The 27,672-nt window shown below is 35.3% G+C and overlaps 2 protein-coding genes across 8 annotated transcripts in view; one reads left to right on the forward strand and one right to left on the reverse strand.

Annotated features, from left to right (window-relative positions):
• Positions 1-11,403, forward strand: part of LOC110378892 (WD repeat-containing protein 47) — a 36,523-nt gene extending 25,120 nt beyond the window's left edge. For all 6 annotated transcript variants that reach the window (XM_021338314.3, XM_049840898.2, XM_021338317.3 and 3 more), the window contains 5 exons: positions 1,382-1,559; positions 4,867-5,010; positions 5,896-6,051; positions 8,392-8,611; positions 8,906-11,403. In XM_021338314.3, the coding sequence (XP_021193989.1) occupies positions 1,382-1,559; positions 4,867-5,010; positions 5,896-6,051; positions 8,392-8,611; positions 8,906-9,051 (844 nt within the window). In that variant the 3' untranslated portion in view covers positions 9,052-11,403. The remainder of the gene's footprint in view (positions 1-1,381; positions 1,560-4,866; positions 5,011-5,895; positions 6,052-8,391; positions 8,612-8,905) is intronic.
• An 893-nt stretch (positions 11,404-12,296) lies between these two features.
• Positions 12,297-27,672, reverse strand: part of LOC110378121 (uncharacterized) — a 119,090-nt gene continuing 103,714 nt past the window's right edge. The window contains exons 8-11 of one of the 2 annotated variants that reach the window (XM_049841632.2): positions 25,048-25,189; positions 18,684-18,806; positions 15,952-16,155; positions 12,297-13,814 (exon numbers count right to left, since the gene is read on the reverse strand). In XM_049841632.2, the coding sequence (XP_049697589.2) occupies positions 16,091-16,155; positions 18,684-18,806; positions 25,048-25,189 (330 nt within the window). In that variant the 3' untranslated portion in view covers positions 12,297-13,814; positions 15,952-16,090. Of the gene's footprint in view, positions 13,815-15,951; positions 16,156-18,683; positions 18,807-18,837; positions 19,849-25,047; positions 25,190-27,672 lie in introns of those variants that run through there. The other variant, XM_049841690.2, reaches the window with a different exon arrangement.

Raw genomic sequence — 27,672 nt, forward strand, 5'->3', positions numbered from 1 at the left:
GACGGTATTTAGTCCACACAGTACACACACATCGCTCTAATGAGCTCACGCGTTGCTACCATTACAATTATAATCATTTCTTCAGTAGCAATAGAATGTATGAAGTATATTCTTAAAACTATCATAGTAGGCATTGAAATACTGTTTGTAAACCACGGGCAATAAAAAAACAATGAGTTACCTACAGAAGGCCAATTATGGCTAAACACAGACAATAAAATCTGACATTCACTCTATAATGTCACAGAAAATTATCCGTTATTCCAGCAGTCGATTTTATTTCTTTATTTACGTGGGCACGAACAAAAACCTTTTAAAAGTGCTGCCTATCCATGAGTGTTGCGATGGCGTAACAATTTGCTTACACACGGTAATTCTAACAAATTGCCTGCGGCTATATGTCGCAGTAGAACCATGTAATTTACTGTAAATGTATGTGTACGCTCAGGCCGCTGAATATCTTAAAAGCATATTGCACACCCTCTGGCAATTTAAAACGGAATGCAAGAAAAAAAATAACAAAAACAGTTTCGGTTTATTGTTCTAGAAGGTTGTACAAGTACATTCAAATATCTCTTTGTATTTCTCACAAAAGATTGGTTGCTTACAAACGAGATTGATGTACGATGAATTGCATTTATAGTGATTGCTTACACAAGAAAACGTTATGCGAGGTTTTTGTTTTAGGAACGTAAAATACACGCCACTGACAACGGTAAATTTCTCTATTAACATAGCATTAATGAATAAACATTTTTCATCGATATTATTTAATTGAAAACAGCTTTCATAATCATATAACATATTCGATATCGAAACGATAAGTAGAATTAATTGATTAATTTATAAAAATAAAATGAAGAGACTTGCAGTGAGTATATCACAGGAATTCGGATTTTTTTCTAGTTCAGATCAAAACACTGATATTGACAATTAATAAAAGTATTATTCAATATCTGTTAATGAGACAAAAAGTCTTGCCTTTTTTGCAAGTCCTGGCCATTATTGATTTTGTACCACATGGCAAAGTTCTGCAGTGTAATTTAAGTAGCAACCACCAAAACTAAAGCATCTTTATAATTACGTAAAACATCGTTTATTCGTAAAATAGCCGATTGGTTATATCATTTAACGTTAAAACTGACCGCGGAAATAGGTTAACGCTCATAATTAATTAAAAGCGTAATTGATAGCTTTCCTCTGTTGTGCTTCATCCATGAAAACTATAATAACTTAAAACATGTTTATTCTCGACCCGTATTATACTGTCGTTTAAGTTTGCGTTAAATTGAAAATGTGTTGTGATTAATTATATTCAGTAGTTTTATATTTTTATTGAACCTTTAATAGTACCATAAATTGATATAAATCCTCTTTGCAGAGACAACAGCGCTCCCACAGCACCAACAGTATTGCTGAAGCGTACCAAACACCATAAAGGCAGCATCTACTGTCTCGCATGGAGTCCGGCTGGTGATCTCCTGGCCACAGGATCCAACGACAAGACCGTCAAACTCATGAGGTTCAATAGCCATGCGTGCAATTTGGAGGGACAAGAGGTGAGTGATACAAGTCCTTATCAACATACCTATAGCCTAAATAGTACGTAGGTATTCGATAGACTCGAGGTTTTCAGTAGGTAGTGACCATTGCTTGAGTATTACCTAAAAATGTTACTCACAAGTATGTATGTATTCGAAAAAAAAAATACTTTTGACTTAGATAATAAAAAGGGTTACGGTAAAGTACTTTGTCTGATTAATTTTCCAATAATGTCCCGTCCAACAAAAAGTATACCCGCTGATTGAACTTTATGGAAAAATACAAAGAAAAGTTCGGCGAGCTATTTCTGTTTGAAGCCAAAGCTTTAGATAAAGATGTCCAAAAACCTTTTATATATTTTCGCTCTTAAAATACCTACATCGCAGTTTTCGTTGACCATCCCACGTCCTTACCGGTATATCTCAGTTAGTGATCGTAATATTTCCTTGCCAGGTGAAATATTTGGGGGTCATCCTGGCCTCTATGATATACTCGTACTCCTTAGCCTCCATATCTTTATCCTTTTGAAACTACCTCACCTCGCATTATATTAGCCTTGCGGGTGACAAAATATGCGACTCGTTGCCTTACCTTTATTTCCTGACCATTCCTAAAACAAATATATAGCGACACTAATTTACTGGCATCTTAAAATAACACTTAGTTAAGGCTTCCCAGCTTCACTCTTAAAAAACGTCAGAAAATAATGTTTTATAAATTGATTAAGTGTTATTCAGGTATTTCTTAAACAAGGTACTGTCTCATAACACTTACACAATTATAGTTTATATTCGTAATTAAAATTAAATAGGTCGACTTTTAAATTGAGATGTCTCAGTTCAAATGTTATCGAGTTGTTTTGCTACTGCTAACTAGAAAGATAAGTGGCGGTAAATTGAAAGATGATCCAATAGTTTTTAGTTTTCAATTAGTGAGCCTTGTGTAATTTATCAGTTAACGGATGTAGCTAAGTGATTCACTTCGCTAGAAATAAGATAGCTACAATTTTCTACGTAAATTACGCATGTGTATGAAAATTTTTAAATATGTTCATGATTCTTTATTTGTTTTGTTAAGTCGTATTTCTTGGTAACAATAAAGCCTGAAAACTATTTCAAACCTATCAATAAATTCCTAAAAATATGGTGTTAAAAATAAATTCGAGAATGTTCGACGCTCGAAGCTGAATTTCTTCACGTTGACAGCTTTATTGAAGTTTCGTGTTCTTAAGTATTCTTAGGTGCTAAGTTTCCTGCGCTTATAAAAGTGCTGTGAAATAGGCAGGCACTTAGTTCTACTACTACAGGTTTGAATACCTCGTTTAGTTAGTGGACATAACCGCTCATTCTTATCAATAACGTTGAGAAATTGTCTCGAAATTCGGTTGATAACTCTTTATATTGTTTTTAAGAATATTCACCACAATTCATGAATGTTTAGTACACGAATTGATGAATGAAAACATTATAAACTTACTTTTTGCTGAAGTATAAGTACGTTAGCAAATACTGAGATGTGTAGGCATATGTTTAACGAAGAAGATTCTAAAGTAAATTAACATTGTACACTCAAAGCAATAGATCCGGGTCAGATATATAAAACTAATAATCTTACAAATTCTAAATGCTGGAAAGAACACCTAAACGTCCATATGTTGAAAGCTGCTCTACTTCAGGATGTCTTTGTTACCCCAACTTCTTCGGAATTTTGGAGATCAGAACTTTTTATGAATTTCGCTATTCATAAAAAGTCAAGTTAAAATTTTATAGTCACTTAGGTAGGTAAAGTTTTATATTCTGGCTTTTGAAAGATAATGCTCATATATTTTCGTTAAGATTTTGAATCTGACCTAAATTAATTGCTCTAGAATGTAATATCTAAATAGGTTCATATCTTGGAAGCTTATGAATAATATTTCTCAAATATTTACATCAGTCTGAACCGCTATCTTACTTATTCTATGTATCATAAATCTTATACGATGTTTCTTTGTCCTTGTTTCAATACGAACATAAATGATAGAAATTCGTACCGACTTTAACAACTTATGACTCTCGAATCGAATAGAAAGAGTTTCTAGTTACTGTCAGTCAATGTCGTATGAGTTGGAGCGTTAATGGTGCAAATGCAATTTATTTGAAACGTTACCGCGTCAATCTGCAGCATCAGCGTCCTCTTAACGATTGTCAATCTCGATTAATCGCATATGTGGCACGAGCTCGTAAACAGCTCATCGCTCGGAGCTGCTGTTATGCTCCTCCTATGTATTACGCACTGTTATAAATACTGCACGGAGGCATGCGGCTAATTTTCTTTGTCTAGTTGAACTCGCTTTTTTGTTTCCAATATCGGCACCGTCTCGAATGTTCGTCAAGGACAAATGTAATTCGATAAGTACGACAAATTAAATAGAGTCCCCAATTAGGATGTCTGCTCTAAAGATTGAAGAACTTTATGTTGATTGTGAAAGGCGTCTTACACACAAATGTTTTGAGTTAGGTAGTGTTACGAATGGCTTGGCGGAATTTGGTAACAAATTAGTTATTTGTACAAATGCTTTGTTAACCTGGTTGAAGAGTAACTTCTGTCTAAAGTGGCAAAATAACAGTAACTTTGTCGTCACCTATTCCAAGTTTCAGAGTAATAACTTATCACCTGCTTGCTGAATCAACCTTCTTAGTAAACGCGTTATCTTTTCTTGTAAATATTGATTATCTAATTGATAAATAGTAATTTTAATAGTCGTAGTAAAATATAGGTATGATACTGTATCTACAAACTTGTTTTCATGTTTTTGAATATTGTTGATGCCATCAGTGCCATCCCCAAAAAGCCTATTAATCCTAATATATTATAAACCAGTTACGATGCAATATGTGTGAGGATTAAGCGGGTTAGTCAGCATAGCTTCATTCCCACATGCTGCAGCAAATGAAAAGATTCCAACAGCACAATAACCAAATCAACTGAGCTATAAATTCAGATAAAAATGCACGACTGCATGGAATAGCGCATCATTTTTATTATTGAACATTCCGCAGCCAACCTTACCGATCGGAATAGTTTTACAAGAATGCGTGTGTCGGGTTCCGCAGATCGCACTTCCGCGTTCCCGCAAACAGATAACTGACTATAAATTCGAAGACTCGTAGCATTAGAAATGCAAATGAAGAATAAAATGTTCTAAAGATTTCTAAGTATCATATAATCGTGAAAAACTATTATGACGCCAACTTAGCTATCAGAGATCTGTCTGAATCATAACTTACGTAATCACATGATTCGACTGTGATGGAACTTAAATCCTTTTGTGGTTGTTACCAGGTTGAGCTGACGATGCACGACGGGACCGTCCGTGACGTGTGCTTCATCGAAGACACGTCGAACAAGACGAGTCTACTGGTCAGCGGGGGTGCTGGAGATTGCAAGATTTACGTCACTGACTGTGCTACAGGCAAAACCTTCCAGGTAGGAACTGTACTACTCGTGACAGGTTGGGCCTTTTTCCACCTACATTTTTACTGTCATGTTCGTCCCGACGACAGAGGCAATGAGATTTTTAGCATTCCGTTGTCAGGGATTTGTGGTAGAAAAGTGGTTTTACGCACTTTTCAACGCACAAGTACTACTTATGTACCGTTTTTACTTAATTATATTTTCTGAAAGTATTCGAATCATTTTGCATAAAAGAAAGACGGAGTCGTGTCGACGTAATAAAGTTAAAACCGGTCGGTACGATTCAATCAGCGCTAAAACGTGTTTTGTATACATTAGAACCGCTTATTTGAAATGTCTATGCAGCCAGCACGTGTTTTTGTTTACTTTCGTGATTAGCGACCCCTTGTATAGCGAGGATTTCATATGGACAACCTTATCCGCAGTGAATATCATTACGCACGCGATTTGTGGTTTTACCCCGTAAGGCTTGCCGCAAGCCGAGTGCGATCGAGGTGGGACACATTTGCCAGCCACCTACCGCCTCATTTAACAGCCCTCTTTAATCCTACCCAGGGATAAGGACTACCATTAATACCTACATATATCTTCAAACGTGTCGCAAAAGTTACTTTTTTCATTCGCAATTATTTTTGTACAATTTTATTCCCGCTTATTAAAATGCCCACCTCCCCATTTACGTTTGCTGTCGGGAACCCCGGACTTCGTATATCAATTTAAATAAAAAAGCGTTTTATTGCTCAATAAACATCAAACTGAAACGCGATTCAAAAGAAATCACCCGGCTGCCCGGGGTTCTAAGTATATTAAATCGTTCCGATTTCAAGGGTACGTTTGATTTGTTATAGGATTGATAGAAAGTGATTGGTAGTTGTATGGCTGTTTTGTTGTGTGCAGGCGTTAAGTGGTCACTCGGGACACATTCTGTCGCTGTACAACTGGGGCGGCGCGATGTTCGTATCGGGTAGCCAAGACAAGACTGTCCGCTTCTGGGACCTGCGCACGGGCGGCTGCGTCAACATTATCTCGCCCCCGGCGGGACAGCCCAACAAGGTACGTGCTCACTTCATTTTAAGCCTCATTTCTGTGTTCCACGTGCTCCCTGGCTTTGTATGGTAATCTCTAACTCTGTAGACGAGTAAATTGTGTTTACATCGTATTATCTACTTACACTGTACGTTAGTTATTAACACTAATTGGGATTAAAACACGACTGTAATTAAAGTAAGATGCGCGTCGACTCTCAGATTTTGGTAATTCTGAGGTATCGTTAAAAGCCTACTAAATAAATTAGGATATCTCATGTACAATCTTATAAGGCAGGCTTTCTTCAAATGTGTTTATTCATGCAAAGGAAAGTTACAACAGGAATTAGGAAAAGGTGGAGCGTGGCTAAAAATAAACACACTCTTAGGTACATATCATCATTCCATCTTTGTTGAAGTGAACATGTATATTTTTTCAGTATACGATAAACAGATGCAAAATCAAATATCATGACAGTATACAGTTATTGGATTTCGGGATATACGTACTCATAGTTGGCACCACGATAAGGGGAAATAACTTTATGATTAGAAGAAGTCGAAACACCCTTTTTCATTTTGCGATTTATCCATCAATCTTCGAGGATTTTTACCTTCAATTTTACGGTATGCGGTTTAAGGGTAATATTGTATTACGTTGTTGCCAGAATACATAATTATTTATTTGATCTTTTCTCAAAGCATGACGGTGGTGTATGATGATCTTTAAGTTCTTCCCTTTCCTGTAAAATTATGCGTATCGAATGTTCTGGATTAGGTTGTAAGACTGTGCCAATACAAATGTGCGGTGGTGCGCATCGCTTTGGAAACAAACATGAACTGCAAATACATGCTAAAGGTTTATGCAATCTGTACATTATTCAAATCACTTGCATGTTGCGTATCATCGCCTATATTTGATTATAAAATTTCGCCCGTTAGCACTGGCGTACGTTCTGATTATTTACTGACACATTTCAACATAGGCTCGCAATTCCGAATGTTGAACACAGTCGCGTAATCAAAGTTATGTGGGATAGAAAAACAATGTTTAATAAAAGTAGTTTATAGCACGCCTAGCTTATTAATGTCTATTGTTCGATCAAGTTATAGCTCATTAATTTTGCCAGCGATGTGGAATCGTTTCCCTAGCGCAGTTTATTTATCTTAGTTCATTGGTGTTTCTTATGTTACAAGTATGTTTCCATTTAATGTAGCATTATTTGTTTTAGTATCGTTTTCACTAGATTCTAATGGAACTTCTACAATGTAGTCGTAAGACTGCGATTCGTTCTAATATACGTATTTTACGCCATCACAAATTGTTATTTGTATGTATCCTTGTTTAAACCATTACATACCGCATACGTATAGGTAAATCTACATCATTTGAACTAGATGAAAGCCGCCTCAGCAAGACTAAGAATTTATTCAATATTCCCTCTGCAGGAAAATACAGGAAAGTTAATCCTATTGAATAGGCTAGGTCTAGAGGTATCTTATCTAATATTCAATTTACCTTTTACACTGCTTACTATAAATAGATGTCCAAGACCCGCGAGAACTGCGAACATTCGTTAGCTATAAATGTATCAAATATGATTCAGAAAGTATATTTGTTTATTAGGATAGTAGTCATTCGAAATACGTGCCAAACAAAAGGAAATCAAACCGTTACTTTTTTATTGAATATTGTTGTTTTTGTTCGGAAACCAATTTGATACATAACTCGATACGATATGATTTCATAGCAGCATATTTTCTATTCACCGGACGGTATACATATCGGAAATCAACCGTCACGGCTTCGGAATGCAGGTCCACCTTTTGTAATCAATACTTGCCACATTGTTCTGTGAACCTACCTTGTCTATCCCTTGAGGTTGTTTTATAAAATTACATTCCGTCGTGCGCCTTTAAAAGAATTCCTCGGCAAATATCAAGATCTGTTAGCCTTGCAAAAATATTTGTCGTTTTTTTAAGGAAATATGTATAAGACTATGTCACTAAAATCGATTTTTGAAGCGAGGCTCAGGTGACAGTGAGTGCCAGTGAATAGTATTATTATTATGTTCTCTTAGGAAATACATATGTATGTAAGACACTAGATTTTTTTGATGTGAGGCTTAAGTTTTGGACAATGAGAGCCAGTAAATAGATATTCTAGAAATTCTAGAAAACAATTAAGATCAGTTCTACAATAGCTATACATATATAGCCACAATATTGCTTCAATTTAATATGCAACAATACATGATGTGGTAGTTCCCTGCTGCTTTTCACACATTTACAAATCCAATCTCTAGATCTCCCTCATTAGCAGCCTTTGTTCTCAATATATAATAAATTAATTGTTTGTATCTCCCAGGGCTCAGCAGTAGCATCTCTCGCAGTGGACCCTAGCGGTAGACTCTTGGTTTGCGGTCACGACGATGGTTCGTGTGCCCTCCATGACGTCCGCGGCTCTCGAGCTCTGCAGCGCTTCACGCCACACTCAGGCGATCTGCGCAGCGTGCGATTCTCTCCCGGGGCCTACTACTTACTGACGGCTGGTTATGATGGACGCGTCGTACTCACAGATCTACAGGGTATGGACACTTATTTTTGACCATTATTTAGAGTTCATAATCATCAGCCTTGTACAGTACAGGCAGTTCTCTTATGTCGAGAAATTAGACTGTATAGGCGATTTTTATTTCAAGTTTTCCTATACGATGTTCTCCTTCAGCTTTAAGAATTGGTGTCCAAGATACATTTAGAATGTTGGAAAACCTGGAGAGCTATATTGGTACTTGCCTGAATTGTAACTGACACCACAAGTTGAGAGGCTTTTAAGTTTAAAATGCGATACCAATTTTGAATATGCTGTTTGTTTTATCCAGGTGACCTGACATGCGCCTTGCCGAGCGTCCCGGTGGCGCGTCACCCGGACAAGGTGATCTCCGCCCGCTGGCACCCCGACGACTTCTCCTTCTTATCCACGTCAGCTGACAAGACGGCCGTCCTGTGGACCATCCCCCCCGTCTAGCCAACGACGCGATAACTACCACCGGACCAGACGCGGAGCAAACGCTCCAAATCGTGTTATCCATTGGCGATATACTATTCGACATATCCACGATTACAGCAAATTCGACACACAACAGCTTTGCCTTACATAGATTTTAATAAATAAAACAATGATAGTTAGCTAGTTATAGGATATAAGCCAACCATCATAGAAACTGGTTCAATCCTCAAAAAAAAAAAACAAACAGTACGTGAACTTAATCGTGGAAGTTAAGAAGGTACAATTAAGCGAAAACTACGAACTTCGATCGACTAGATGGTAAACGATAAATGCAGGTACCAACTTACGACAGTTACGAAATATCGCCTTTGCATTGCACCGTGACTGATCGCCTGCATATTGCAAGCTAAATTAGCTTTAATCGCAACTGTATAGCGACCATTTTGCTTTTACCTCTGGTTATATTGACACACTTTAATATGAAGGGTGATATATGTCGTGGTCGATATAGCTTTGAATAATATAGTTTATTACCTATTATGAGGTTAAATTAACTGTATTTTTGTAAATTAATTTCGTGCTAGGCCTAACTTGAACGCGGAGGGATAGGTCTAATAAAAAAAAATTGATCTGTTGAATATGTGAACTATTCAATAAACTTACCTAATTATTTAGGTCCGCCTTTGAGTGGTTCTTACATGGTGTCGATTTTTATGTAAACCACCACTAGCTATTTTTTTTATGCCTTGCTTTAACTGTTATGTATTCTGGTGTGTAAATCGGCGTATTTATATAAATTATGCTTACTTGCATTATAGGAAACAAAATTAAGCCAAAAGCACACAGGCAGCGATTTGATTCAAAAGTGCACCTTTATTATCGCTCAGAATGGATTCTGATACTTATTTTATGAAGTACTACAGCTTACTATTGTGATTAATCGTGCTGTGCTGTAAGAATGCTTACTATCTTATTATTTAACTATTGACACAAATAAGAGCTTTAAAATTATAACTTGTCCACGACATTAACATTTGCGGTTTGTACTAAAATTAATTTCGCAATGACAAGAACGACTCGCGTTCTATAAGCATTACTCTCTAGTAGTTAGTATAATGCTATCAGTAATATTTGTATTATGTAGTAATTTACGTCCAGGTCCTTACGAGAATTGTATATATGCAATATATTATTGACCACCTTTCCTTAGTGGGAAACATAAAACTCTTTGTGGACACTCTGTTCGTAAAACGTATGTAGACGCGAAGTATATGAAGTGATTTGTTTGTCACAACTACATAGGCTTAGAATGTAGCGGCATATAGGCTCACTTTTTTACAATATACCTACTTATGTATGATTCTATTGGTACGTCAAATAACTGTGCCCCTCAAAGTTGGCTACTGTTGCCTGCGGTTCACGATATCAAATGACCGCACTTCAGACGGGCATTTGACATTACATTGACTAAGATAAAATTATCGAATTCGACTCACGCGACGCATCACAAATTGTGGTAAGATTAATATAAGTATAGAACGAAGTATTGATACCAACCGTCTGTATTATTGTGTAGTAGTAGGACAAAGCCGTACCATGTAGCACTGAGCAAGGCTACAGTTAAATTAAATGAATTAAAATTGGATTGGACATTATAAAAATGGACATTGACGTAAATATTATTATTTAAATGTTTTCTCAGTAAAATTCTGACACCAGTGGTGGAAATAAATAATTATTAATATTTTAAAGAATCTTAAAGATTATAAATTTACTTAATATAATGTTATAAAAAAAATATAATGCAATTTAATTGTGTAAGACATTGCACAAATTTAATATCAATGGAATGGAAAGCTTTTAACATTATTAAAACCTTGTCAAACAAGTACTTACATTAAGTAGTGTTTGATATTTATTATTTTTTTTTATAATCGGATGTGTAATTAATATTTTATCTGCGCGCGATGACTATAGGAAATGATTGTTATTATTGATCACGGTTGTGATAAAATTATTTACCTTGTATCAAATGCTTTGACAAAAAACATGCTTCGCACACCTTTTTCACTGGCTTTTGCCAGATTAATCTTTGTTAAGAGAGTAAAAAATTGTTTAAACATATTTTCGCGCGTAACCTGTATTTGTATTCGGTGTTCGCACTTGTAAGATTTTATTAAGAGTATAATATTATGAATATATATTTTATTTATCATGTAAATTATAATAACAATGTATTGTGAGTCCATAACAGACATGTCTCAAAACTAAACCATCGAAATGTTAAAACTGTAATGATCTTTGTTAAACCGAATTTCTTTAACACGTGTATCCATTTATTATTTAAGAATATAATCACATTATTTACAATATTCGTCTTTTATTTACGTGAGTCCTTGTTTTCTATAACATGTTCATCCTTTGACGAACTAGGTAAATTGATAATGAGTGTCGTGCTTTTTGAGCGCAAATAAATTGATAAAATAAGCCAATATCAATAATAATAGTTTTGGCAGGTTGGATAATAAGGAAAGAATAATCTATTTGGGATTTAAAAGTTTTTTTTTGTTATTGTACTTCTTTTGTTTACTCTATCTTTTATTTTTATGTTTCGAGTCGTTTCAAACAAACGATTGTGATTCGCTTTTGTCTTGTGTCTTTCACTGTGGATAATGACGACTTCTTAAAGTGGTGCTAAAACCAGTTTTCTGACCCAGGAAGACCTAAATTTCAGTTCAGTTTCTTTATTTCTGCAGACTAGATTTTATTTTGAACCAGTCGGTATCGTATCTTCGCTTGATTATGTAGTCTTTCAGGTTTTTTCACGGGCAGTGTCGACCTTATAATTTATTTATGTTCGTACCTACCTGGTACTTACGTAATCCTCTAAGACTCCGACGTTAATTAACGAGAGCTTCGTGGCGCGGCTTCCTCTTCACTATAACATTTATATTATACTTCGCTTTGCTTGAAATTTTTTATTAGTTAGGTACCTATATATTTATTAAAATATAACCTGAATTTCAGATTCGGCTCCATCAATTTTTATAAAATGTCGTATTGTGTGTAGTCCCTATAGTTTAGGATCGATACATCGGTCTCGGCTTAAAGTACCATCCAGATCATCCAGGTATCCTTATATTGAGTAATAGCTTTATGTTTATTAAATTGGCTTGGTTTTTGCTATTCTTACCTAAAAAACCAATACTAGCCTTTTGTTAGGCAGAAGGGATTTGTAAAGGATAAATAAAATACAAAATAGGTATGTTTGGAGACATTTATAATTCAGCAAAAATATTGAACTAAGATTAAAAATCTAAAGTGAGCTAGGTAATATCCAGCACAACAAAAACTGTTCGTCTTCCTAAGTGGCTGCGAAGCCGGTCCATTCGTTGCATAAGCTTTTACGTTCTCTTGCTAATGATATATAATACTATCATACAATTTCTTTAAACTGCTCTTAATACATTTATTCAAAATGTTAGGTATAGATATTTGCTTATCTGGTATAGGTAATTGGTTACATACTTAATAAGTAACAGCGTAAACATGTATACAGTTGAAAAGTTAGGTTTTGGTCGATATTGGTAGGTAATAGAGTGGTACATTTCTTATTCATAATTATTAACAGAACCTTCGAAATATTCTGATATGAATTTCTAAATTGTGAATATAATTTTTAATCGTTATCCACTTATAATGGATATTTTGAGCTATAAACATTTCAGATGGGATGTCCCCAAATTTTGTAAAAAAGACCGCAGTCGAGCTTCGATTGAAGCTATGTTACGAAAATTTTATAAATTCAATAAATATGAGTCGCGTCTCGATTATCTTACGAACACTCCTAATATATAATACAGTTAAATCTAATCAGTTTATTTCATAGTTCCCTAATTTTATAATTTTTATTTCTTATCTAACTATAACTAAAGACTAGATTTGCGGTAACATAGTTATATACTTTATAATTTTATAACTTAACAGCAGTGAACACATAAATATAGAATTGAGTGATAAGTAAACAGTTAAAGTACTACTTGAGATATAGAACATAGACAATACTGTGTATATTTTATATGCCCTATATCTTACGCTCAACATAGTTCAAGCATCAATTAATAACCTTATATTACTTAATAATTAATAAACAATTTAATAAATTGACAAACATAATGAATCTAATTAAATTAAGTTCTAATTACTTAAAACTTAATAATACTAAAGGTAACCTTCTGCGTGTAGTTTATATTCAAAGATAATTACATGTAGCTATAATATTTATTTATTGAATACACGGCTAAACAATTTACTATGGCTTAATGAATTTAACTCTGAATTTACGTAATTAGATATTTGTATAATATTAAACTTTTGAATACCTGTAACTGATGGGAAAAATAGAATTTTGGGTCGAAGATTAATGGTCGCTAAATCTAATAAATGAAGGTAGAAATTTAGGGAAAGGTAAGGGTTGCAATAAGGGTGGTTCTAAGAGAAAAGGAATGTTGAAGGAAAAATCTTATCTACATAGCTACAGGTGTACTTTCAAAGATATTGAAGGATTAAATAAAAATAATATAATTTAAGTACATTATATACATACAGCTCAGCGTATAGCGTTTAGGTATAGATACCTACCGTGTTGGTAATAAATATAATCGACTATATATTATTTTAGAATACGTCTACAGAATAAATATTTTGTTTTTCAAACAATTTTGATTAGCCTCGCATTACCCTGTTCGCGTACAGCCAAATCGCATCGTGTAGCCGTAAATCTGGAACAAACCGATTATTTACATTACAATGTTATTTTTTACATAAGTAGTGTAGTTATTTCTTTAAAACTTATTTATAAAAAAAGGAAATAGCTTTCCTAATAGGCAGAGGTATGGCTTTCAGCACGGCACCACTTATCTCTATGGAAAAATACATAAGTAGGCACATCTCAATCGGGCCAGTCGTTTTAGCGTGAAAGCTCTACGTAAGTTTTCCTTCATTATTCGGGTGAAACCAAGGGCGGAAGCTTGTTCTATGTCATCAATGTAACAAGTACAAAATATTCAATTTGAGAAAACGTAAGATAGTCAAATGCAAATGTATTAAACCTATAAACTAGACGGTACGGTAGTCATACTCTACTCATAAATTGAGAAGTTCGTATATTTATGTGTCTTGACGGGGTCATACGGTCTATCGAATACTATCATCTACTGCAGTTAAAATATTTTCATATCTTTTAATAAAATGTACAGTAGGTATCCTAGTTGGGAGTCGAATTTACTCGTCCAATATCTAGAATTCTGGAATGAAATAAAACAGAGCTTATTTGTGAAGAAAACACTAAATAATAATGAACAAAGATATTGCACCAAGTTCAGATTGCCTTATAAATTATTACTAAACTATAAAACTGCATCAGAACCCTTTTTATGCAGCAATATGATTATATACTTCTCATGAATAAACCAATCCATTTTGAATGGGAAAACGAATAAAAACATTATTGAATAGTTAATCATTACGTATATCTATACTTGTGATATAACGATGTCTGCAATGCAATAGATCGCTCAAGAAATTCATGGTAATGCAAAATCGCTTCTAAATATTCAGATATCTATTTTAAAATATCATGCAGCACTTTTGTCAATTTCCAAGCAATATTGAAAGTCATTCTATTCGCGAAGCGTTTGACTTGTAAATACAATCCACAGTGGTGGTTAAATGTATATATTAATTGCAGTGAAATAGAAGTCATTTTTTGCAATCTAATGGTCTAGGAGTCGTTTGTAGGTGTAAAATAAAATCCGAATTCTTTTTTTTACATTAAATGGCAGTTACCCGACTAGACGGTCGGTGTCCTCAAAAAAGCTGTTAGGACGGAGCGACCTGCGGGCAGCCGAACTCCACTTAGGTCCCGGGGAATTAGGGACGGTACGAAATAAAGCCTCAAAGTTTTGCGCACAATACCTACATATATTTGTATTGGTTTCAGCAGTTTCTTTGAAGACATGCGCGTGATCGAAGTTATCTCCGCCCCCGTGACGGCATCCGCCATTTAATGAGCTTGTGCATTATGTACCATACTTAATGATAAAAGTTTTATGTTTCTTTACATAATATGGTAGGTGTAGCTTACTGCTGTTCTATCTATCTATCAATACAAAAAAAAACTGTCAACTAGTTTTTATATTAGTGTAGATATAAATAGCTTTTTTCCTCGAAAAGTAATAAGTAAGTAATAATTCCAGATTCGAAAACATTTTCTTGTCTGTAAATTGTAGGTATCTCGTACTTGGCTATAATTTATGTTTAGCCTATCTATTTACGTACCTATTATACTGACCTATCTGTGACTAATAGATAATTTAAATGAAATGAGGCTCCAAACAGTTAAAGCCTCTCTCAATGTCATGAAATTAGAGCGGCAGATAAATTCGATTTCAATCAATAGCATACATTAGTTTTGATGCGGCATAAGTTTAGTGTTCGTTTCTGTGATGTGATAGAACTGCTATGGAGCTATCACACTGATATCATCCGCTGAGTCAGAACAGAATGCATGCGTTAATGCAGATAGTTAATAGATTTAATATGTTCTCAATGTTTGATCTTCCTATGACATAACGAAGATCATGCACCTGAAATGCAACCTGGTAAAAGTGCTGGATGCGCCACGACATGGTTTTTATTGTCATTGATTTAGATACTAATATTTAACTGTAATTAATAATAGCGTGAACTACTATTTACCCACTTGCTTAACTTACAACTATGGAATTGGAATTTATGCCGTCTACCTATCTAGGTATCCAATTTTCAAGAACTACCTACTCACTGAAAAAATTACCTATGTAGTTGTCCATGGAGGACGTAGCTAAAACGTTAACGTATAAGGTATGTATTACTCACCATCCAATCGTGGTGGTCGGTCAGTTTACAAAGAGTCCTTTTTAGAATCTTCTGCGGGCGGCACTCCGGCTGCGGACATTTTCCGTCGCTCGTTCCGAGCTCGGGAAACGGGCCGGTAATACTGCTCGCTGCGACGCCGTCAGCGTTCCGGCGCTGGCGCCTCGGACTCCAATTCCATCCACAATGAGGAGATGACGCGCGCCTCTGTATATATATATATATCAACATTACTACATAGGTATACAAGTTGTATACAATGACAATAGAGCCTCTTCTTGTTTTAGATACAAAATATGGCCAAGGTATTCTAGAACATGTCAAAGAAACAGATACAAAGGTACGAACTTCACGTAAAACGTCGAGCTTTGAAGCATGTAGATTATAGGTTATCGCTTTTGAAGACCTGAAGAGGTATAAATATAACCTATCTCTCGTATCTCTCTCAAAATCAAAAGGTATCTATATTTTACATAATACGGGAACTCCAGAATATCTTTAACTAGATAGATACTTATTGAAATGACTTACACGTATACACGCACATATAGCTAAGATTGGCTCAAGAGCCGTGCTGATGAATTCACTATTAGCAGACGAAACATTTATGAAAGCTATTTACGTTCAATTAATATCAGATAAGTTTGAGGTAATAAATCAATTCACTATTTCCCAAACCTCCAACAATAGATGTCTGATTGCCCCGACTTAGCTTTCATAGGCTTATGTACCTCTAGCATGATTATGAAACTACCTTTATAGAGTGGAACCTATCTTTCCTTCCTCCGTGAGTGGTAGATACTAATTGTACCAGTTAGCTTCGTTGTTACATGACAATAAATCAAGAATTCGCTTCAAGTAACAAAACACATTTAACGTTTTGGCTCATTCAACAAATCATATCGTTGGATTGGGATATCACCAAATATTCCCTCAGTCTAAAAGTAGGTGTCATTGTGTCAGAAAGTTGTCCTTACTCCATACCAACTGAATGTGTTATTTACTAGAGCGTTACTTCAGTCAACATGTAGCCGACCGACTCATATCCGCGGCGTCTCGAGTGTTTGTCCGAATGAATACGTATTGATGGCAAATATTGTGTTACACATAACTCGTAAAGACGAGACGCGAAAAGACTCGCACAAAGCAGCAAGACGACATAATACCTATACAACTACGTTGTGGTAAATTATAGATGTAGGTATTATGGATTCTGCCTTATGGCGAAACTTTTCCACTTCAACCTTTCAAAAAATCAGAATAGCCTATTCATACCTAAGTTTCCTGAATCATAAGTTATCTTCTTTTGCGAATCAATATTAATATCCAACTGCATGAGCAAGACTCTTAGAAGTATTATAGATCCTGATAGAAGTGGTGACCTTGCCTCTTGGGCCATATTATTGGCTATAAACTATTCCAACGGCAGCCACGTACAAATCGCAAATCACGCTATTGGACGTATGAGATAGTGATTAATGTTCAAGCAATTTCAGTACTTTTAGTTTGGTCCCACAACACACTTCTTCTCTTTGGCCGCAGAATAATGTTGGGACCAGCGCGCGGCCGCTAAAAGTTTCATGACATTAAACCGTTAATAGTCCTAGTTTCTCGCACATTGTTTTATAGTCCATTACATAAAGTAGGTAATATATGGCGTTTGTTCTTAGTTTGACCGAACCGATTTATAATTATCTGAATAAATTTTATCAACACTATAAAGTTCTGTAAACGATGTGTTTTCTTCTGTATTCATATAAGGCACTCTCGTTATTAGGTGAGTGGAGACAGTGACTACGAAAGCTGTATCTATATTTACATTATTCACTCGTGGAATCCGTGTTAATACAACCATATTTCTTGTGTCACCATCCGACTGGAAGGACAAGATAAAAACAAAATCTATACATTCTGAATAATAGTTAGATTTACGTGTAAAGATTAATATTTATTTTTCCATATAATTAAAGGTGTAGGAATTTCCAATATTAATTATCATGGTTGAGAAGCTAAATCTTCATTTCAATATCATTAGTAAAATATATTTTTTTAATGTGCCTAGTTGATCTTGCCAAAAGTAACTCGCACATTGTTTTACCTATATTTTTATAGTTATATGTAGATCTCTTGAATTTTAAACTTTTGCTATTTATTTCTTCTTCATGAAAAATTACAGAAACGTTGTATCGCGTTTCCAATTCGCGCTTTCTAGGTTCTCTTAAGTCGTTGACGAGCACGTTGTACACTACATCAGGATGTTCCTTACATTTTGTGAGTTTAATGTCCAATTTTAATTATAACAAATTACTTGAAGTGGAAATGTATGTTAAGTTACCCTAACGTCATGCTTTTCAAAGTAAATATAATAAATTTTACACGTGTACTCAGGTAACAGGAAAATAGGTTGAAAACTTCATCGTGACAATATTATGTTTCAAATATCAATTAGTGTAAAATACTTCTATTAAAACTGTTAATTAGCGAAGTGTCGACACTTTCATGAATACACAAGTGGGTCCTAAAGACTAAATAATTAAACACATCACGAAATGGTATGTCCTTAATGATACACATTTGATCCGTTGCTTACCAACATGATTGTCGAAAGTAGACTAACGAAGAAGTGAGATGACTTATCTACCGTGAACACGCAGTGCATCGATTATAAATTCACATATCCGCATACCTTGGTAGAATATGGCATTGGCACGGGCACTTTGGGAAATATTTCTCACCCGGTTTCTCGGTAGGACCTGGTTGAGTAGGAGCCTCCGTAGCCTCTTCAATGCAGCTTTGTTCGTCGGGGAATTGCACGTGCTTTTTGACAGCAGACCGGCTCGGCCTTGACAACACTGAAGCTGTTCACAGAATAAGAAAAAATATTAGCGAATCGTGCAAACATGTTCCTACGTCAAATAAGAGCGAAGGAAATGTCTCTTGGATATTATTTAAGTTACAGTTATGTATATGCGACGTAATTTCCCCTCAGCAAGGCAAAGGCCTCTTCTTATACAGAGGATGAATGAAGAGTAATTACCGCGTTCGCTCAGAGTTTCGATTTTATATCACCTAAACATGTTGCCTTAAGATGTTTAAAATAAATCTTGGAAAAAGTTTCAAGTCTTACCTAGTGTTTAAGTAATTATCCTTTTATGGGTGTACATACGATACATAAGCAAAAATTACTTAGATAAATAATTACTTAAATATAGTGCTTAGATAAGAGTGTCAAATGCTCGTGCACTATAACATGTCCTGCGCAGTGGCTGAACTCCTGTTCTAAGAACAGCCACCGTAGCCGAAATCGGCTTTAGACGCCATTATAGATAAGAGTAAAATATATTTTCACACTATCGTATGGTCATCCCGTAGTAAGCTCTTCAAATATATGTACCGCCATGAGTGTGTCCAGTCGTCCGCAAACTCGTCACTGTCAGGTTTGGCGTCCGAGAGCGCGTGAGTGTGTTTGTCGGGTCTGGGTCGTGCTATGGCGTGACTCACAGGCAGGGCGCCTTTTATCATGGAAAGGTATATGGGAAATGCAGAAATGTACGGTAAATTTTTCTTTGTATATAAAGCATTGGATTTGCAATAAATATCACATAAGCAGTAAGATGTATTTTGGAATTTTCATGAAATGTATAAAGTTTCAACCCCGAAAAAAAGGTGCACATATAATTATCATATAACAAACAGTCACACACAAAGGTATAAGCCTCAAAAATTTGTAAGGGAGCGTTTTGTGCACTTCACAATAGTACTTGCCATTTTGTAACCCGCTACCTCCGGCCCGAGGTTCAGATTCTTTGGGTTCGGGACCATCTCGACCCTTAACCAGATTAACGTTCGTAGTAACGTTTTGGCTGTCGAGATTAAAACGCTGTGGCGGGCTGTTCTTATCTGTTTGAGAATTATATAACAAATATGTCAAAACATTATTGGAACCGATTAAACTTCTTTTTATAAGTTTTATTTAAAAAAAACGTTTTAAAACATTTAAGCCAAGCATCCATAAAGAAGATGGACGATCAAGCTTAAAGTTTTAGTTTAAAAAGTCTTAAAATGTTCGACCTCATAATTAACTAATAAATAAATCTGCCTATAATATTCCGGATTTCCTCCTATCTACTAACGGGGATAAAAAGAGGTCAAGAACGATCTTGAAAGTGTACCTCATATTTAACCCACTTAGGGTATCTGTTTTTCGCCAGTAATGGCTAGATTAAAATACTTGCCGGATTGCAACCCGCTGGATTTTGCTCGATAACCAGATTTCTGAACATCCGGCCCTTGGCGACCTCTAACGACATTAACGATTGCAGTAACGTGTTGGCATTTTGGTTTAGGACGGGGCGGCAGCCTGTTTTCATCTGTTCGAGAATTATACGCATAACAGTCTTTCATAAAAAAAAAAAGAGTCAATCATACCTATTATGTTTGTGAAAAAAGGTGATCGTAATTTCACCAGATTAGTAGGCACTGTGGTGTCAGACGTATTTACCTAAGCAAAGAAATGTTTAATTCCCTGTCATATAATTCGTGTAGGTATTCCTACGACGGGAAGTATCATATTGAATTTAGTTTTACAGAATTTAGTTTCGAGTTATTGTTAAGGGATCTCAAGTTAAGCTATGGTATGTTTGACCTATTTGAAAAGATTGTAAAGACCCTATGAAAACCTTCATACTACGTCACAGTGGTACTTGCCGGTTTGTAACCCACGACCTCTCGCTCGAGGATCAAAGTCTCTAGCCTCCAGGCTATCGCCAACATTACTGACAGAAACATTTCCAATAACGGGTTTGTAGTTGAGATTAGAACGCTGTGGTAGCTTGCTCTTATCTGTTTGGGATTACAAGAAACAAATTGATCAAAAGTACGAAAAAATTTTAAGAACCAAATTGAATCGGAATGTCCAATGTCCAAAATAAGCTGTGCTGTGCAATAAAATGCGTAATTAACTAATGTTTTTGTGTACAATGAAACATTTATTTCTCTTACGAAAAGATGGATCACACGTGGATGAAAGAAAAATATGAAAATAATTGACAGTCTGCGATAGAAAATCACTGGTCTAACTGAATGTGAATCCTAAATGAACCATTTTTATGTATGAAAAATACTCACAGCCACTCAGGAATAATCTGGTCAAATCAAAAGCCTGCCGTAGGTATATGATCGTCCTAGTTTTTGAAATTGGTTATGTCACATTGTATTGAGATCGATCTATCATCACTGACAGCACTATTGTTGCCAATAAGCCTGAATGTGGTGATAGATCGACAACAACGGCCATTGATTCATAAGTCTCTTACGACTAGATTTTGCTGAAGGATATGAGATACTCCGTTACCTTTACCAGACTTGAAAAAGTGTATAAAAAAATTCTTATAAAGAGTGAAAATTTTGCTTGAAAAAGTGTTTAACCCGCTGTATGCCGGAGCTCAGATATACGCGGGACACAATTGATTTTCTATTGTTTTATAATTAGCGACACACAAGCGGTTAAAAATATATACACCCTGCAAGGTATAGCGATAAGTTTATTATTGTTTTAAATTGAAAACTGTTCGTTCTAAAGGTCACACGAGATATTTTTAACCAAGTTTATTGGTTAATAGATATCTACTGTGAAGGTCCCGTTGACACACCTGGCTGTTTCATATAGATCTGTCGTTGGCAAAATAGCATTTCAACTGAAAGCAACTTTAAAATAAACTTAACCATTTTCAAAGCACCGTTCAACGGCTTTCACCTTTTTATAATTGACCGAAGTAGGGCGAAGAGCCATTAATTAGGCCCGTGTACCTATAAAACAACATTATAATCTACACTAATGATTTAAAGGGGAAACTTTTTTGTTTTTAATGGGCTCTGAAACTACTGAACCAATTTGAATAAATTCTTCCACTATTGCGATCCGGTCCGGGGAAGAAGTTTCCCCGGGAACCGAATAAAACCGCGGGAAAACATCTCGTTTGAAAGATGGTTTACTTACCTAGTATCTGTATCTACAGGGTGTGTCGTACCTAACCACATTAACTCCTATCACATATACTTTATGATATACTATGGCGAATTGTAAAAAAATACCTGGTTTAGCCACAGGAGTCAATTTTAGTTTTTGTAATTTACAACATCATTTGTTTTTATACATTTTTACGTTTATATTTTATTTTTTTCTTTGTGTTAATCGACACATATTAACCAGTAAATTAACGTACTTATTTAATTTAATGTGATTAGGTACGACACACCCGATATATCTGCTTCAAAAACAGCAGGAGTCATATCGTATAGTAGCTATATATTTAAACGTAGTGTAAACAAGCCCAGCGTTGGCTGTTACATAAACCATTACAATTAACGACTTGTTAGACACGGCTTTATACCCGTGACGTCACTCCTTAATCACCAAAGTTATATCCACTTCACAGACAATATCAGATGAATAGTTTTGCTTTATGAATCCAGGTGCCGTAACATGTTTTAGCCTCAATTGATCACTGTCGCTTTTGTACTGATAATTCAATATCTGTCTGCCATTACTTAGAGGGAATTGGGACCCCAAATTATCTGCAGGCTTGTAGCCAGAGTTTGCCATTCACGCGACAGCCCATCCATCAGGTTGGTTGTGTACGATATCAGAAATATTACGATGGAGGATAATCGACTGAAACTTTTACGACCCCATTAATTAACTGGGGGAAAAAATAAAAAAGATCAAACAATATGAGGTCTTGTAATCCGGTGATGATAATAGAGAGTTTGCGAAAAACAAGAAACCTACAATTCTTTTTTTTTCTCAGAAGCATTCGTACGGCATGTAATGAACGGTTATGTTTCCAATCAGATGTTTATAACATCGTTTTACCTATTTGACCTGACTATCCTGAATTGGGCAAGGACTTGTAATGAAAATTGTTAGGTACTTCAGAACCTCTGAAAAGAGATACAATTTTTGGTAAGTGTGTTAATAATAAATTCAAAACAACTGAAAGTATTTCAAAAGCTTCTAGCATTATCACCGTGTAAGGTCTCTAGAACGCGGGTGGAACCGCAAGAAAGAGCTACAACTTACTACGTAGTGGCGAAGCTCGTAGTGTAAAAAAAAAAAACTAAGAGTCGGTGTACGAGTGGGAGTCGGTTAAAATTATTTGAGAATAAACAACGTGACATAGACGACACGCAAGTAAACATTTTTCAGTGAGCAAAGATGTTTTCCCTAATTTTGAAAAGTTCGAGAAGTCATACAATGTTAAGAACTTTTGATTTATGACTTTCACGTTGCTGTCTTTTTAAATCCCAACTTAGTTGAAAGAGTTTTGGTGACTTTTCTATTGTTTGCAATGAAATTATTACGGACAAGTTTGACCTTTTATGAAAACTCTTTAGGTGTAAAATTATTTTTATTACTTACCTTTTTTAGCTCCACCTCAGTTTTGAAAAGAACTCTTTTCAAAAAAGCGCTTTGATTGGTTAAATTCAATTCCAAGTAAAGTTTGTTTTTTATTAAAACCCAAAAGGACGTTAACGAGTTTTAGGATGTCCTACTTTTGTGTAGGTAGGTCAAGAGAAAACGTATGAGTTTGCTATAACCTATGCAATCGTATTTGAAGTAGGGATCAACGACGTGATTGCATAACTTTGACAGTAGCGCTCGGCTATATCCTCGCTTAGAGCAAAGAGGTTAATGTATTCGGAAGCATATGTTTTTCTTAAATAATCTTTTAACCCATTCATATTTATTAGAGGCATTTGAATGAGGAGGATGACAATCTAAATTGTAAGATTTATCATTACTTACATATTTTTATCCCGCAACTCCTGAATATATGAAAGTATTTATTTTGTGGTTGAGATTTTGGAGACTTTTAATAACCGGAACTCCTAATTTTGACATTTAAATAATAATAATCAAGATTTTTTTCCGTATGCAGACAATGATGCCAGAAATTGTGATTAATCTTAAATGCCGATCCGTTGTGGTTGTATTATGTTTAATTGTCAATATATCTTAATCACATAATTACGTAGTGATAGTTGATTGGTTGTTAGAGTGACTGGTAGCAATGAATGAGAGTAATGATTTCACAACAGTTTTGTTTACCTATATGATTCCATTTGGTGAAATTCTAAACAACAATTATGGCACGTTTTGCAGTCAGATGAAATCATGGCCCCGGCTCACTCATGGTATGATAGGTACATAGAACCATGTGCTATTGTGATAAAAAGCCCTTTAAGCTTTACTTACTTAAAATACTTTTGCTGTTTTGTGGTCGTGGCTCTGAGCTTTCTGCTGTAAGTGGCCTAGGAACTAAAAGTGTTGAATAATTAACAACATCTGCCTCTCGTAACATAGGTTGTGGCATGACAGGCGCTTTTGTAAGCATGCCAAATTATAGTCGCATAAAATGTAGACTCAATGCGGGGCATCTTCATGGCTAAGTATAGTAAAGTTTACGATCACTGAAGTTTATGCCACTTCATTATACATATTCATACTATCTTGCACATAATTTAAGTACCGATTGTCAGACTGTATCAGTCTATAGAATAAACAGGTACCTATGCTGCCCAATAAAAATATTTCTTTCTTTCATAGTAAAAATAATACAGTGGCTTATTTTCAAATTGTGACCTTATTCTTGGTTAAAGAAATTAACATTTTACAATAGAGACGTTTTACTTGAGCTTTAGGTAATTCTACCTCTATTGCAAAATGTGTGTAATGCTCTGTTATGTTCATATTCCTGACCTTCTCCTCACTTTTAAGGCTAGCAATTTCAGAGAAGCATAGCACCAGCAGTGGAGTATGATCGCCTGAATTGATCTCTCGCAGTATCAATTTTCGCTCGCTTCAACAGTTTTTTATTTAATTCCCGGTCGACTTATATTTTGTCGTTGAAAAACCGTTTCTTAGAGATTTTTAGAGCTAATTCCATTTGTAAGAAAAATGTTAAGGTAATATAGGAGTGCCTAGCTAATTAATCCTTAAATTCTTTTATAGATACTCGCATTGTTCCAGAAGTTCTTGGAAAACGGCATTTTTTTCTTCAAAGAGTTTGAATATTTGTTATTATATTTTGTACTTACTGATGATCTTGGTGGGGGCTTCGGAGAACTCCTCAGGATCGCAGCGGCTGGGCATCGGTCTGCCTGCGGAGCGTCGACGCCCACTGAGTGCTGAACTCGTGGTCGTGGTTTGTTGAGCCGTCACCGTATACTGCACCGTATTCTTTGGAGCATAGATCACAATATTAGTTGGCAAGTTCATTACAGTAAATAATGTAGACATGTTTGTCAAAGTATATTTAGGATAGTAATAATCGAATGTTAGGTATCCCGACTAATATTATAAATGCGAAAGTTACTCTGTCTGTCTGTTACGCTTTCACGTCTAAACCACTGAATTGATTTTAATAAAATTTGGTACAGAGATAGCGTTGATCTTGAGAAAAAACTTAGGACACTTCTTATCCCCGACTTTTGAAGAGTTCTCTTGGAAACGAGATACACAAGCGAAGTCGCGGGCGGAAACTGGTAAGTTTGAAAAACTTTATACTTTTAGGCAGATTTCATATTAAAACTCCTGTTTTCGGGATAGCTTTGACCCACAACACATCAGTTTGTACAGCACACACACATACAAACATACTCATGTCGCCTTTAAGCTCATGGCTAAATATGCCTGGTTTACGCACCGTTGCGTAGCGTTATGTAGTGTGAGACCCTCCTTATACACTTATTGAAAAAAAAAATACCTTTGATACAACCATAAATAGCAATCGAGATTACCCAACGTATTATTAGCCTCATTTACCTGAGGGCTGAGGCACGAGGTTATATTATAGCTCATCTTTCTAAGTTATAAGTATCCGAGTTAACTATCTGATGTTGTTACGTACTAGGATACCGATTCAAACTGCTTTAAGCTAGGTAGGTTACAGTTGATTTTTAACTTCAGGATATTTTCAAAGCCACGAGGGTAACAATTGGGTAACAACTTTCTGTATGTATTTCGAGGGAAAATAGGAGTGACAGCGATTCTGATGCACACTAATGAGTATGAAAGATCTTAGAGTTGGATATATCGCACTTTACTCGTATGTCATATTAATATGATGAAGATGAAATCCTGAAATTTTAATGTTTACCCAAGTTTGTTTACAGTTTAAAATGTCAAGAAAATTTTCAGTTAATCCTGAGTGAAAAGTTTCCGTACTTGAGAATGTACGGGTAAAAGTGTATCTTATCTGGTAATTCATTAAAATAGCTAGAATAATTTACACTTTCTAAAGCAGCTATACAGGAAGTTAGAATCATTCATCTCATCTATTTATTGATTTCGCTTAGAATATCTACTGAAACATTAATTTGAAATGAGGAAAAATATGAAATTAAAACAATTACCTACGTCTCGGTGTTATGTATTTACTAGAAACTTTAAAACAGCAATTTTAAGAAAGAAAAAACGTTTTATTCGTATTTCATAAAAGGTGTTTTTTACCCTTACCATCAGTTATTCACACGTCTTATTTCAAGTCTTAATATAAACGGAAAATATCGCAGACGACAACAAAACTGCTTGTAATCCTGTAAGAAGCTTTAGTTCTTGCCTCATAACATCAGAAATTGTATACTCTTATTGTACCTAAGTAGACTTAAGAAAAACACTGTGAGACAAGTTATTTTAATGCTCTTTAGTAAGAGATTATACCGTATCTTGTAAGTAATCTGTCAGTTTTTGAAGCTTTTATGAACGTGACATATTTTATGAAAATGTAAATCTTCCGTAAATCAGTTCATTTGCATGCTTTAACGGGTGTTTTCTAAACAATATTCACGATTTATATTCGGCATTCATTAAATATTTAAAAACAAACTAAATGCTAATTAAGATTCAGAATAATATTTAGTAAAATTGATTCTATGTTTAGTCCACAAGAACCTAAGTTCTTAGGAGCTATACGAAATATTTTACTAGAATATTGCTATTGCACTTTTTCTAGGCGAAACACAATATTCTGTGACTGTAAAAGTTGAATAGCCCAAAATAACAATAATGTCTGTTTCTTCTTTTAAAAGGATTGAATTACCTACAAGTGAAATGGCACAGTTCGATCGTCATAAATGCTTTTGGTCTGATGTCGGCGCCAGTAAGTAAGCACTAAAAGAGAGTATATCAAACTGTTCAACATGCGCGTTCCACATCGCCTCGCCAATCGTACGTGACCATCGAATTACTTACTATGCAACAGCTGAAGTGGGCCATCACTGTTTAACACAATTTCCAAATATTAAGTTAAAAAGTATAATTAAATATTCAACGAGACATTTCAGATTACTTCGCCGCTGCGCACTGAAATACACGAAATAAGTACACATTTTGTATCCAAGTTTATCTTCGTAATTGTGTATAAAACACGTTTCGGAAGATAGCGACATTGTCACCCATTTGCTCCGTGATATTCTAAATGTAATATCGTGAGTGCTTTCGCCTACAAATTTAAGAAGAAGAAGCGGAGATTTTATTCTAGGTCACACACACAGTACACAGCGTACGTTATGGTATGTAAAGGTTGATTGATTAACATGCCAACTGCCATCAAAAGGACTAATGGCCTACAGTGTCTGCCTTATTGTTGGTGGATTACGAGGCGCGAGCCGCGGCCGCATTGTACCGACGTGACTCCGCCGAACGTGTTCCGTATTTGTGTC

Source organism: Helicoverpa armigera, chromosome 1 (genome assembly GCF_030705265.1).
Source record: "Helicoverpa armigera isolate CAAS_96S chromosome 1, ASM3070526v1, whole genome shotgun sequence".
Lineage (NCBI taxonomy): Eukaryota > Metazoa > Arthropoda > Insecta > Lepidoptera > Noctuidae > Helicoverpa > Helicoverpa armigera.